At 33.0% G+C, this 13,910-nt stretch overlaps 1 protein-coding gene across 2 annotated transcripts in view; it reads left to right on the top strand.

The window, feature by feature from the left end:
- LOC105348646 (gastric inhibitory polypeptide receptor) overlaps positions 1–12,402 on the top strand; it is a 13,368-nt gene extending 966 nt beyond the window's left edge. The window contains exons 2-14 of one of the 2 annotated variants that reach the window (XM_066066088.1): positions 3,477–3,546; positions 3,655–3,809; positions 5,259–5,381; positions 5,562–5,659; positions 5,836–5,933; positions 6,545–6,659; positions 6,778–6,922; positions 7,675–7,738; positions 7,954–8,017; positions 9,776–9,861; positions 10,009–10,129; positions 10,395–10,436; positions 11,566–12,402. In XM_066066088.1, coding sequence (XP_065922160.1) covers positions 3,773–3,809; positions 5,259–5,381; positions 5,562–5,659; positions 5,836–5,933; positions 6,545–6,659; positions 6,778–6,922; positions 7,675–7,738; positions 7,954–8,017; positions 9,776–9,861; positions 10,009–10,129; positions 10,395–10,436; positions 11,566–11,724 — 1,152 coding nt within the window. In that variant the 5' untranslated portion in view covers positions 3,477–3,546; positions 3,655–3,772 and the 3' untranslated portion in view covers positions 11,725–12,402. The remainder of the gene's footprint in view (positions 1–3,476; positions 3,547–3,654; positions 3,810–5,258; positions 5,382–5,561; positions 5,660–5,835; positions 5,934–6,544; positions 6,660–6,777; positions 6,923–7,674; positions 7,739–7,953; positions 8,018–9,775; positions 9,862–10,008; positions 10,130–10,394; positions 10,437–11,565) is intronic. The other variant, XM_034455115.2, reaches the window with a different exon arrangement.
- The last annotated feature ends 1,508 nt before the right edge of the window (positions 12,403–13,910 follow it).

Raw genomic sequence — 13,910 nt, 5'->3', positions numbered from 1 at the left:
GTCTAAATGCAGTTCAATCGAATTTTAACCGATTTTAATCAACAAAAATGTGGAGAGATGACCCACTATACTTTAAAAATGTCATTTTGTAGCCCAACAATTGAACGTTTTAGAAAAATAATATAAGTCCGTAAATTCGTAGCCATTGTCTCATATAGCATTTAAACAACGCACTTTGTTGTTAATGAAATGGCAAAGTGGATAGAGCACCACAAACAGGTAACTTTATAGAACTTGGGTTTTTAGGTTGTGGGTTCGATACCACCAAAACTTAGAGATTTATTATTTTTTCTTGTCTTTTTTGAAATATTTCATACTGATCATTGTTAGAAATAACCCTTTTGTAAACTTGAAGTATAAAAAATCAAATATATTTAATTGAAAAAAATGTGAAATTTGAAATTGTATTTTACGACTAAAACCAATTGGGCAGTTGCGCCATCTTATTCCCTTATCTTCTTAAGGGTTTAATTAATCCACATACATATGGTCGTCAGGATGAAACTTATCAGGTTAATTAATCAGAACAGGGTAAAAACAGGAAATACAATAAAGTACGCAAAGAACAGAAACTACTTCTGACTCTTAACCGTAACAGTCATTTTTCTTTGGAGTTTCGTCATCAAAACTTTGATGTAAATGCTACAATAAGCAGAGTACTTAATAAATATTGACCTGAATTTAAGTTTGTAGACAATTATCTGCGAGTGACCTCCTTTCTGAGAGTCTTTTATTTTGATGGAAAGGGTCCCTTGTTTATAACTTTGTTGTTCTGAAATATAAATAAGTTATTTCGATCATATAAATTTAAAAGCCAATATGAAGCTACGTAGACCCTACATTTAAGATGGCAATGAGAAGAATGGACCAATGAAGAGAATAAGATACTAAGACTTCGTGGTAAATAGTAAACTTTGCTGACATTCAAATCAATTCACATTGTTTCATTTACCTGTATATCTGTTTGTGCTTTTAAAGATAATAAAAGAAAATTACTTCAAAGCATTTGATCGGCTACCATTATATTGCATTCATTTCAATTCAGTTAGATACATGTATAAAAAAAAATTATATGCTAAACTCCATTAATTTTATGTGATTGTATGCAGTTCTGAATCGCTATCACAGGACCTTGACAATAAGAAGTAATTAGGAAATTAAAACTCAATAGGAAAGTATCCATTTTACAATGCGACTTTGATACTGTATCATCTAAGTTGAATTTCAAAGACAATAAGAGTACTGATAGTACTGAAAAGCCCTAAAACCCCTGCCACACCGGAGCTGCGTCCTCACGGCGATCCCGCTGAGTCCTTAAGTAATTTAAAACGCCAAGGTAAGCGCAGTAGAATCTCCTACTGCGCCGTAACAACGCAGCGCCATCTTCGTTCGTTGCGGTGGGATCGCCTAGAACGCCATGCGACGGCGCGCATTTTGAACATGCACAGAGTTATGCGTTCTGAGTTCTGCGTTCTGATAAACACGCCGTAGAAGCGTAGTGAAGTCGCAGTGACAACGCCGTAAGATCTCCAACAGCGCCACGACAGCTCCGTTCGCGCGCTCAAGGAACGCAGCTAATCGCAGTGTAGACGCAGTGATAAGTCATGCAATTGCGCTTGCACGGAGACCTGTCGGAGTCATTTTGGATCTCACTGCGTCTCTATTGCGCTCTCACTGCGCATCCACAGCGTTTTAACAAGTTGTTTTTCATTTGGTTGCGTTCACACAGCGACACCAAAGAGCTGTTGCTGTGGTCATCGCACTCTCTTCACGTTTCTTCTGCGTTTATTAGCGTTTGTAGCGCGCTCTCACATCGTCTCTAGTGCGTTGTCATCAAGGCTACGAAAACTCGAACAATGGCTGTTGTACAATAGCAAGCGATGTAGTAATTATCAAAATGGATGTGGATGACTATGTAAAAAGTAGCATTTGCAAATAATCCAGGACCTATCAAAGGACATAGATGAAATTCATGTCATTTGTTTCACATCTTTTCTATGTTTTCTAACAACTAATAACGGATTTTTTTGAAGACCTGACTACTAAGAGTTTTGTTCAAGCCATAGTCTTTCACAAATTATTTAGAAAGTAGTTACGTTTCAATTATTCATCAAAACAATTTTTTTTTATCATTTATTTACTAGTTGTAAATTCATGTATGTTTCCCATACAATGGAACAAATTAACATTAATCTACCAAGAACGTCTTGTGGACGCAGTCAGCGAGCAAAGCACGCCGTGGACACGTGGTAAAAACTCCTAGCACGTCACGAGCGCTCGGCGGACACTCAGGGATTGCGCAGTCAATCGTCAAGTAGGACTTTGGGAAAAAACAGTTACACGCCGTGGGAACTCCGTAAGAACGCCTTGGTTGCGTTTGGACGCCGTGAAATCTCCATTTGTAAAATTTTCAAATAAAATTGTACATTTATTCTGAATTTTCCTTGCAATCCTACGGCGATTTAATAAATTTTACAACGTTCTGAACACGCCGTGGGAACGCAACTTGGTGTGACAGGGCCTTAACCTAGCTTGGTTATAAAAACATTCACTTTGTGCAAACTAATTTGGAAAAAATCGATTTGATTTTTCTACATTTCAGCTTCTATATGTCCTCATTATTACGTGGCACCAACTGCAATGCTGTATATAAGCCCTGCACATTAGATTCACAACATCCCGTGCAATTATTTGGTAATCCCCTAAACTGGTTCCCTCGCCAGTTTAAATGATGTATATTTAAATTTATAATTTTAAAAAAAGTATTCAAAACAAAATATATCTAACATATCATCGATTTTTAACCTTTAAATATGTTCAATATATAAAATATGTTGACTCAGGCAAGCCGATACGTATCAAAATCTCCAAAGAGTGTCATTCTTTTTTAGAACCTTTCTATATTTTTCTCATAGTCTAAATTAGCTTCAGACCTTATGGAAAACAAACTGATTTTAATCAACAAAAAACGTTGAGAGATGACCCTCTATACGTTAAAATATCATTTTGTATCCAAAAAATTGAATGTTTTGAAAAAATTAAGTAAATTCGTGGCCAAAGTCACACAAAGTTTTAAAACAGAAAACCTAATTTGTTGTGTCTGAAATGGCTCAGTGGTCAAAGCACCATACTTAAGCTTACCTTAAACAACTGGGATTTTTATGTTGTGGGTTCAATGCCACCAAAATAACATGTTTATGCAAAGATTAACTTAAATAAAAAACAGAACTAACTCTTATCAAGGGTTTCCATATTTTGAAATTGAAATAAACCCCCCGATTTTAAAAGTTAAATCTCAAAAGGTTGCCATTTTTTTTTAAACTTCACATAAAAGTAAAATAGGTTTAACAATATTGTCAATATACTTAAATTAATTCAAAAAATTCCTTCCATCAATTTTGTTATCGATAAACAAAACGTCGTGTTCTAAATGGTTTATTTATTTATATTTTTATTTCTCAAATATTGGTGCTAAGGAACATTTATTCAGAACGATGAATCACAGAAAATAAAGACTCCTCGACGAACAACTGAAATCATTTTTAAGTAACGATCATGAATTATGTATCTTAATAGTAAAATGTGATATGATGATGCAGTATTTATCAATATTTAAATCAAGCAAGAGTAGTATAAATCTTCTTGTCTAATTAGAGAGCGTTAGTTCGATAACACCATCAGGACCAGAGGTACCAAAGCGAATTGCCATAAACCATAAGAGAAAATACACTTTTAGCAAGCAGAACCCAGAGCGTGGAATCAGAGGCAGATTATGGAAGAATGTAACTTTCTCCCTTATCCTACGGACGGTAAGAGAGAGAGAGAGAGAGAGAGAGAGAGAGAGAGAGAGAGAGAGAGAGCAATTCAATTTTCAAGAGTAAAAATTTCACGAGTTTTACTATGGTAACCATTTTTAATAGTTTTCAAGATTCGGAAAAGTAAAAATGACATTAACAGAAACCGAAACATCATATTAAAATATTGCTTTTTTGTGGATATTTTTTTAGATCAATATAAATTAACAACTTCAGGCACCTTATGCAAAAAAATTACCATTCCCTTTTTTTTTTTTTTTTTTAACTTCAAGGTAATCATAGTTCTCCCAAATGGTTCAGTGCAATAAATTGATGTCATTATTTTCTAATAGCATCAATTTCTAGACACTCTAATTGCTATAAATAATTAATTTCACTCGCATTGGGTTCGGTTTCATAATTCATTTGTGAATAAAATATGTTTGAACAATTTATCATAAATCAATCAACTGAAATCAGGTGTTAGGGTTGTGTTTGTGTTTTGCCCCCGTAGTTTATATCAAACAATTTACAAAAAAATGTGTTCTTTTTGCTGTGTGAACATATTAAGACATTGCCATGTATTAACTAAATTAAATAATATTTTGTTGGCGTGTAATGAATATCCATATGTGGATAATGAATATGTATGAATCTGTTGAAAATTGAATAGAGTTTGCGAACGATTATTAAGCGCATATTTGAAACTGGTCGTGGCTTTCTGCATATTCGAAGAATATTAATGAAATGTTATTCCAGTTAAGTAGATGTTCATTATTACACAGAAATTTTCATTTCGAACGACCTTAATTGTGTAGTCATAGTTTAAAATGTTACGATGAATAATTATAATTTATTTAGATCGGTTTGTAATGGTAGCTGCACGGTGATCAAGTACCAAATAAGGTTTCATGTAAATATTGTCTTTATTATTAAAAAGTAGCACCCCTCATATATTTGTTATATCAGATCACTCCAAATATAAACAGGCAACATGATTAGTTCGACAGCTGGTAATAATATATGAATGTTTCTTGTTTTACGTGTACGTATGGGAAATGAATCCAATTAGCATACAGCTTATATTTTATTCATAAATTTTTATTCCAACAGATTTAACAAACTATAAACGTGAACAGAAAACGAAACGTAATTGGATCATTAATATTTTAAATAATTTCACGAATTGATTGGTTTATCAAGCTTGAATTTTTAAGCAAATCAGTAATAACTAAGAGACAAAGAGAATCTTGAATTAAACTTATTTGAGAATGTGTGATCGTATGCGTGTCCTGTAAGAATACAGAATGAGAAAGTTTGACTGCGAGTTCCTATGAAAATAAATGTTCCTATTTAGATAGTGACAAACAATCCAACCTAAATACATGTAACACAGTACTGACAAAATGAATACATAAATTTCATAATATACACTCACAATGGAGTGCTCTACATACTTACTAGGTGAATTATATTGCAATGCCACCTTTGACGTGCAGTGTTGGAACTACACTCTAGCGGGAACAACTGCCCGTGGGGCGTGTCCAGAGAACCATCAATTTTCTATATTTTTTGATGATCCGGAAGGTAAGGAAATTCACCTTACAGAGCATAACTTAATGAGACATGAAGATTTCGTGCTAATTAAGAAAATACACACGGTGTCCAATCAGTCCAAGAAGTACACGGATTTTTAAAGCCATTGATAACAAAAGCTCTAGAAACGGTCCAAATGAACTTAAGCATGAACTATTTCATTGTTTACAGGTTATTCCTACAGAAAATGTGAAACGAACGGTCAGTGGTACAAACCAAATTATACCCCCTGTGTTTCTCCAGATTCCATAAAAGGATATAAAAGTGATGTATGCGAAACCTTTTAAACAGAATTTGATTTTTTGATGCATACTTTACATCAACTATCAATTTATTTGATTTGAGGTTAAAATAAGGAAAATATTGTTTTATAACTTTGAAAGGACAAACAATATATATGATAATTAACACAACAATGATGACGTATTTTACGTTTTAATTTTAGAGCACGCACTTACCGAGAATAACATATATCTACATCAGTGGATACGCATTATCAATATTGCTTCTCATAATTGCATTGATCATCTTTGGAACATTCAGGTATGTATACTAGTAAATTTATCATGAGTAGAAAAGCCTGATATGTCGGATATAACGTTCTCACCTGGCCCAATAGGCAACGTGATTTTATGCTATCACGTGGGGTTAGCCGTCGTTTTGGCTATTGTCATTTGAAAATCTTTTTTCCTACAACCACTGATTGAACTTTATCTAACTGTTAAAGCTATTGTGTGATTCACGATGACTGAAAACGATCCACTTTTTTCGACTCGATGAAAAACATGAAGCTACTGTAACTAGAACAATAGCTACATGCATATAAATAAAGTTCTTGCCATCGACTCTATATAGATCCACAACATATTACTTCAGTAAATTGAAAAATATCAGGAACATTTGAGAATTGTAAATTGAAACGTTTATATTTTCTTGAGAAGGTTGTAGCATGCTATAGATAACAATATTAAATGTGATTTCTAAAGTGATTTTTTGTTGTTTCTTTTGTACAGTTTAGCAACTTTCTAAAGTATCGTTAATGATAGAGAGTTCTTATCCATTAACATTTGGTCAACTGAACATGTAGCCTAGACAAATATGTTTGTTTCCGTGGATTCTCTTGTTCATAACATATAACAACCTGATTTTTTCAGACAACTCTGGTGCAAACGTGTCTTCATTCATTCCAATTTGTTCTCAGCATACATTCTGAATGGATTTGCATGGATTGCAGCTGACACAATATCTAAGGATTATACCCGCTTATCGGTAAATATGTGACTGTTTATACATCGACTCACATTTGATACACAAATATGCATAGAATAGTTTTCCTATCCACAGGTCATTGGGACATTTTTGTACTTAAATCAAACTCTATTCCCAGAATGCTTTGGGTTTCGTTGGATTGTACACCCTGTCAGGCTGTTACGGGTGGATGCTGGCCGAGGGAATATTCTTGCACTTCTGTTTGGTGAACGCTTTTTCTAATAAGAAAACTCTAGTGATTGTTTGTTGCATCGTCGGGTGGGGTAAGTATGTGTATTTAACTCCATAGCAAAAATAAACTTATGAATTAGAATAAACAAGAAAAGATTAGCAATATAACAAGCAAATTAGCATTTTTGCAGATATGATCAACTACAATGACTTTCAAAATTAGTTATTAAATTTGTTCTAGTCATAACTCTTGAGTAGGAAATATATCTACTAATGTCCCTACTCCGAAAAACAAAAGAGTATATCATTTGAACGCTCACTGTTGCAGAAAAGTTGAGTCTGAGTCATTGTCAGTGAAATAATAAATAGTCACGTGTTCAAAAGAAGGCCTTTCTTTGTAATTGTATCTTACATTATACCCAGACCAATCACGGTAAATAAACAAAGAGAAAGTTTATGCTCGTTAATTCATAATTATGCATAATACTTTCAAATATTTAACCTCAGCTATGGCAAGGATTAGGGCCCTCATACCCCAATTCGAAAACATCACGTTTACCTATAATATTTTACATTAGCTTACTAAATGAAAAGTCATTTTGAAATCTGATAAACCCTGTTTTGTCTTGTCTGGGCCCTGAAGCGCATACCCCTTGGTTGTCGTCTTTGAAGCACATAAATACAAAAAAATTGAAAAATGATGTTCTCTTTTAATCTTAATGAAAATGTTTTTCTTATAGTAAATTTTATGCAAATACTTTATTAGTTGCTATATGTAGAGGTAGAGAAGATTTCTTTAAAATAAGCTTTTACGGATTTTAAATTCTATTAACTTGTATTTCAGTTTGTCCTGTCATTTCAACGGGAACATATGCAGTGTTGATGGAAGAAGAAGGATCAATTATCAAGTAATTTTAAATTTAAACAAAATATCGCTCATAGAATTATTCATAGTCAAGGATTTGTTTCATCTTTAACTGTTATTTAACAGAACCATGTTTGAAAGGGGTTGTTTATTCATCTATACGTAAAAGATGTTGGTAAAAAAATAGTTTCGAAAAGAAGAACTGTTATTTGTGTTAGATTTTGACAGAAAAAGTTCCAAACTATTTTTCATTTCTAGGTATTGGCCGAAAAATATGGACTATCTATGGATAATACTTGTCCCTATCATTCTTTCTCAGTTGGTACGTCCACGTTTTTACTTTATCAATATACGTTAAAATCAAAATGCTTTCCCTAAAATGTTATTTTGTTTACAAACTTTATAGGGGTAACCCGTCCTATGTTTTGTATACTAGACTAATGCACCATAAAATGTAGATGTTGTCTGAGCAGTTGCATTGATATCGAGACAAAAAGAATGTAAAAAGATCTTTTAAATTAATTTCATAGATGATATTAAACTTGCCTTTTTTCATTAAAAGAATATTTAAGGACATGGAAATTGGAAATGCCCTAATACAAAGAGGAACTGGCGAAATTCAGAGCATATTATACGTATTTGTTACAGAAAACTACCTTTGGATTTACTGAAGCCAAAGAGCATACATAGATTTTTGAATGAAAAATAAGATACAATTATGAAGAAAAAAGGAGATAGTTTGCCTTGTTATAGAGTATATTGTGAGTTTCTTTGATCTCCGTCCATAAATACGCGTCGATCTCCTCTATTTTAAAATTGACGTCGAAGGTATTAAGCAACACAATCTGCTGCTCTTTCTTCAAATTCAAACTTCACTGTTGCCTCGTTTATAGTGATGAGATGGGAAACGGGAGAGAACTAATTTATATTATTGTTTATCGATATATTTGATATTAAAACAATTGTGGTTTAGCTCACCTGAGCTGAAGACTCAAGTCAGATTTTTTGGTCAAAATTTGTCCATTGTCTGTCGTCGTCAATGTTGTCGTTGGCGTCATAAACCTTTCACATTTTCATCTTCCTCTCCAGAACCACTGAGCCAATTTCAACCAAACTTTGCGTAAATTATATTTTGGTTGAACTGTTTTCAGGTTTGCTTAAATGAAAGTCCAGGTTCCATTAAGAGGGAAGATTAATTCGAATTGTTGAAAAATTGTTGATATTTTTCACAAATCTTCTTCTCAAATACTTTTTGGCCAGAAAAGCTGAAACATGTGTAAAAGCATCCTCATTTAGGTAGTGTACATTCAAGTTTGTCAAAATCGTGATCCCCGGGGTAAGGGTTGGAGTACAATCGGAGGGTGGTTCAAATTTTTTCATAGACTTTTAAAAAGAAAATACTCTTTAAAAAAATTCAGCTTAAAAAGCCAATTGCCCAGAAAAGCTGTTACTTGTATGAAACCATCCTCAGGTAGTGTAGATTCAAATTTATTTAAATCATGATCCCTGTGGGTAGGGTGGGCTACAATAGGGGTCAAATTTTTATATAGGATTATATGGAGAAAAATCTTTAAATATATTCTATATCCTAGTAGTAATGTAGATTTAAGTTTGTTCACATTATGATCCCAAGGATGGGGGGGGGCAACTAGAGGGGACAGGAATGGTGCTGGCAAATTTTTAAAACGTCTAGGGATAGGAGAATTCTTTTTAATAATCTTTTCTCAAAATCCACTTTCCCAGGGAAGTTTAAATTTGTGTAGAAGTATCCTCATAAGATATAGCTTCTAGGTTTTTGTCCAGACACATCATGATCCATTGGGAAAGGGTTTGACCAAAATGGAAGGGGGGAGGGGTTCTCAATTTAAAAAAAATTATTTCAACACTATATTCTCTACTAAGTTTTGAAGATATTTTAATTGTTACACTTTAAAGATAGTTGAAATCTTTTCTGATCAATCATGACTATTGTTTCTCAGGTGAGCAATGTGTTCCCTGGGCCTCTTGTTTGAAATTTCTGTATATTTTTTTTATTTGTTATCAGACTTTGTTGAGTATCAATGTTGTTTACACATTGCAGTTAAACATAATATTTCTGATCAACATCATAAGAATATTGCGATCTCAAGTACAAAGAGAGGACAATAGAAACTTATTGCGATACAGGTAAGAATTGGATTAAACATTTATCACAGTTTTCAAATTATTCAAATACTTTTGCATAATCAAGTGCATTTGCATATCTAAACTGGTTTTATTGTTTGTTTGGACGTTCCGTTTACTTGTTTTCCCGGGGTTTTTTTTATTTGTTAGAAAAATTGTCCGCGCCATACTAATACTGATACCTCTCCTGGGGTTGCAAAACCTCACAAAGGCAGTGACGATTGACTCGGTCTATTTTAGATACTTTGCTGCAGTCATATCGTCTTACCAGGTCTGTCTTTTAAAATAGAAGATATTTTAAAAATAATATGATTAACACTGGTATATGTATCTTGTTTAGTATTCACATACGTAAACAAAATTTGGTAAATGCATGTCACAAAGATTTATCTGTTTTTAATAACAGTTGTGCTGTTTATAAAATAGTTTTTTAAAACGAATTTAATGAACAAAATATTTTCTTTAACAATACATCCTGTTTTGTATCTGTTTTATCATTTATGAATACAACAGTTTTTCTTTGCTATCTGTTTTAGGGAGCTGTTGTTCCTGTTTTGTTCTGTTTCCTGAACAGAGAGGTAAATTGTACATTGCTTGTCAAGGCATTACAAATATAGAATCCTTTTAACTCATTCAAATTTTCACAATATATGTGTATTTTTCTCTTATAATAGATATTGCAATGTGTATCTTAATACGAAAACTTATTGAGGCTATTTAAAATGAAAAAAAAAATTTTGTTGTTTTTAACCGCAACATTTGCGTTGAATATCTCATCGTTCATTTGAATGCAAAATATTGCGTTTAATTAATCTCAAATATTTCCTTTAAATGATTGAACACAACATATGACGTCAATAAAACCTTTTCACAACCTTTTTGTAAATATTAAGTATATTAATTTACATCTTACTTGGCTAATGCATGATTTTATTGACCAGATTGTAGTATATCGCCCAAAATAAGAATTTAAAGGTTTTTTTTTAAACCAAGTTCAATTTAAGATGTTATAAGTCAAGCAGACTCTATTGATTCTATACAACATGGTTAACCAAAATCAATAGAGTCTGCTTGCCTTATAAAATCTTAAACTGAACTTGGTTTATAAAAACTTTCGTAAAATTAATCATAGGACTTTATCTTAAGATGGTCCCAAGATCTGACTTATAACAATCATATGTAGATAACTTCCGTTTTACAAAATTATCTTAACGATTAGAAATCTTATGAATAATTCTTAACAGACTTCATGCTTGCATGTACTAAAAATATCATCGCAAATTGTACAAACATATTACCAATGAGAAATCTCTATGTATTACTATTTTAGCTATAAAATATTAATAAGTGAGGAAATATTGCATACATTTTAGGTTTAAAATTCTATTGTTTTACTTATCTTAATACGGAATTATTCTTCTATGGTAGATAAATATAGTCTAAAAATGGCGACAACCACCCAGCCCTGTCACACGTCACAATGGGTTCATTTTAATAATTGCCATTGCCATTGATGATGACTATCACAAAATATAAACACTCATTTCATAAGAAGAATTCTATGATATCCACAAATAAATGTCAGATTTTTTCCTACCTTGCTCAGGAAAACGGAACCTTAAAATTTATGAAATGATTTCCGTAGTCCTTAGTCTGGAAACATACACGCCTACACCATCTTACTTATGATAGACATTGATTTTGTAGGTTTTAAGCGCTATGAACAAAAGGATTACCACTTGGAGAAGACTTTCTGCAAGTTTGTCGAGGGGATCAGATAAAGTTTCCATTTTGTTCAACATGAGAAGGAGTAGTAGCAATCAGAGTCCTAGCGCCGAAAAACTGGAACCAGAACCACTCCTGTAAAGACATGTTGTCACCTCTTACCCAACCAAGGTCCATACGAACAGCAAATAGCCACACTGTTTTTTGCTGGAAATTTGTTCAAGAAAAACATCTGCTGTCCAAGATTAAACTATTTTCTGCTGTAATATTGACATCCGTCTATCCGCTTCCATTTTTTCCGTTCTTTTTCGAATAGCAGCAGGTCGTCATCCATCATGGCATGGCTAGCGAATATCATCTCTCATGAATCCTAAAAAAAGGTAGAACGATGCACGAAAATCCTCCCTCCTTTACTTGTGTATATATAGTATGTATGTTCACCTGAAGACGGATGTTTAAATCAAGAAAGCGCTTGTATAGGAACTTTAGAACTGTGCATGTGTTTCTTTTTTTAATTCATGGACGCAATGTTTCTATTTCAATGTACATGTACTTTAACATATTAGAAAAAATACATACTAGTTCCTAGTAAAGTATATGTATGTTAATGATTATTTTATTGTTTTTCAAATAAAATAAGATGTATGTTGTTTTTAAATGGTTAAAAAATTTTTAATGGTTTAAAAAACATGAGGGGCTCAGAAACATGAGACGTCGTCGTAAAATTTATAATTATGCTTATTACTTTATTATTGTATAATTGTATTTTATATTAAAAATTGTATACTCTTTTTGTAAATAAAGTCGTGTTTTACAAGAGGGATGTTTATACTGTTTTAAGTCAATCAACTTGGAGTCCGCACAGATGAGAGAGGATCAAATACATTATTCGTGGTTTGTAACGAGGGGGGGGGGGGGGGGCGGGTGGGGGCGGGGTGGTTATGTTACTCTTTTGATTGTGAAATCAAATCCAGTTGTTGGGGTATTTTTGGAGTTGAGGTTTGTGATACTTGTACATACATGTTTCAGAGAAGCGCATCATGCTCCTTAATTTTGCATTTGGATGCTATCTTCACCAATCATATGACTGTATTAAAGGAATATAAGTCAATCGTTAGTAAGAAAGTGTACACATGAAATCAATTTATGTTACGTCAATGTTAATTAATAACTTTCAAAATAGCGAGGTCGATGATTCCATGGACATTAAAAGGACATGGTAACGATTTTGGTCAAGTTTGTTTTTTAAATTTTGATGTTTACAATGCTTCTGAGAGACATGTTTAAAAGTCAGTGTTAAAGAGATTACAATTCTTTGTTATATAAAGTTTTTGTTTACATTTTGAACGTTGAAGTGAAAAATCCAGCTCTCAGACCTTAAATGAATGTGGTAAACGTTAGGATCTGTGTATATATGCCTTAAATGAATAAGAAGGACAAATCAGTTTGATAAAGAACGTTTACTGGTATATTGAACTTATGTAAACAAATAGGGCGCGAGCCTTGTTTACATGACAAAGAATTGTGATCCTTATATCTTGTTACTTTACTACTGCCTTTCAAATTCCATTAGGTCATAGTAAATGCATTCCTAAAGCATTCTAAATAATAAAAACAGAAAAATAGAAATTGTGAAAATCGTGACCATGCATGCCCTTTAATTTGAATACAAATTACAAAAAGAGGCCCATGGGCCACATCGCTCACCTGAGGAACAATAGGTATGATAAAATCAGCTTAATGGAGTCATAATACAAACTATCTGGACAATGTACAATAATACATGTAGATCCTGTATAAATAAAATCCATTTTTCCCCTGGATATTCTTATGTTTATAATCATTAGTCCCTTTTCTAACAGGGTGATTTTATAGTCATATCATGTGTTGAGTATTGCAGTTCTCAAAGAGATCCTTAACAATTGTTTATATATGGGATATAAACGTACATCAAACTCTGAACCTTCTTGTGAGGCCAAAGAATTGTCCTGGGGCCAAAGTCTTAACAATTATAAAGAATCATCTGGCTGATTAGTTTCTGAGAAGAAGATTTTTAAAGATTTACTCTATATATTCCTATGTTAAATTTCGACCCCCCCATTGTGGCCCCACCCTATCCCCGGGGGTCATGATTTTCACAAATTAGAATCTACACTACCTGAGGATGCTTCCACACAAGTTTCAGCTTTCCTGGTCTTATGGTTCATGAGAAGAAGATTTTTAAAGATTTACTCTGTATATTCCTATGTAAAACTTCGACCCCCAATTGTGGCCCCACCCTATCTCCGGGGGTCATGATTTTCACAAATTAGAATCTACACTACCTG

The sequence above is a fragment of the Magallana gigas genome, chromosome 7 (assembly GCF_963853765.1).
Source record: "Magallana gigas chromosome 7, xbMagGiga1.1, whole genome shotgun sequence".
NCBI classification, from domain to species: domain Eukaryota; kingdom Metazoa; phylum Mollusca; class Bivalvia; order Ostreida; family Ostreidae; genus Magallana; species Magallana gigas.
The sequence above is the reverse complement of the archived record's forward strand: the minus strand, read 5'-3'. Positions and strand labels throughout refer to the sequence as shown.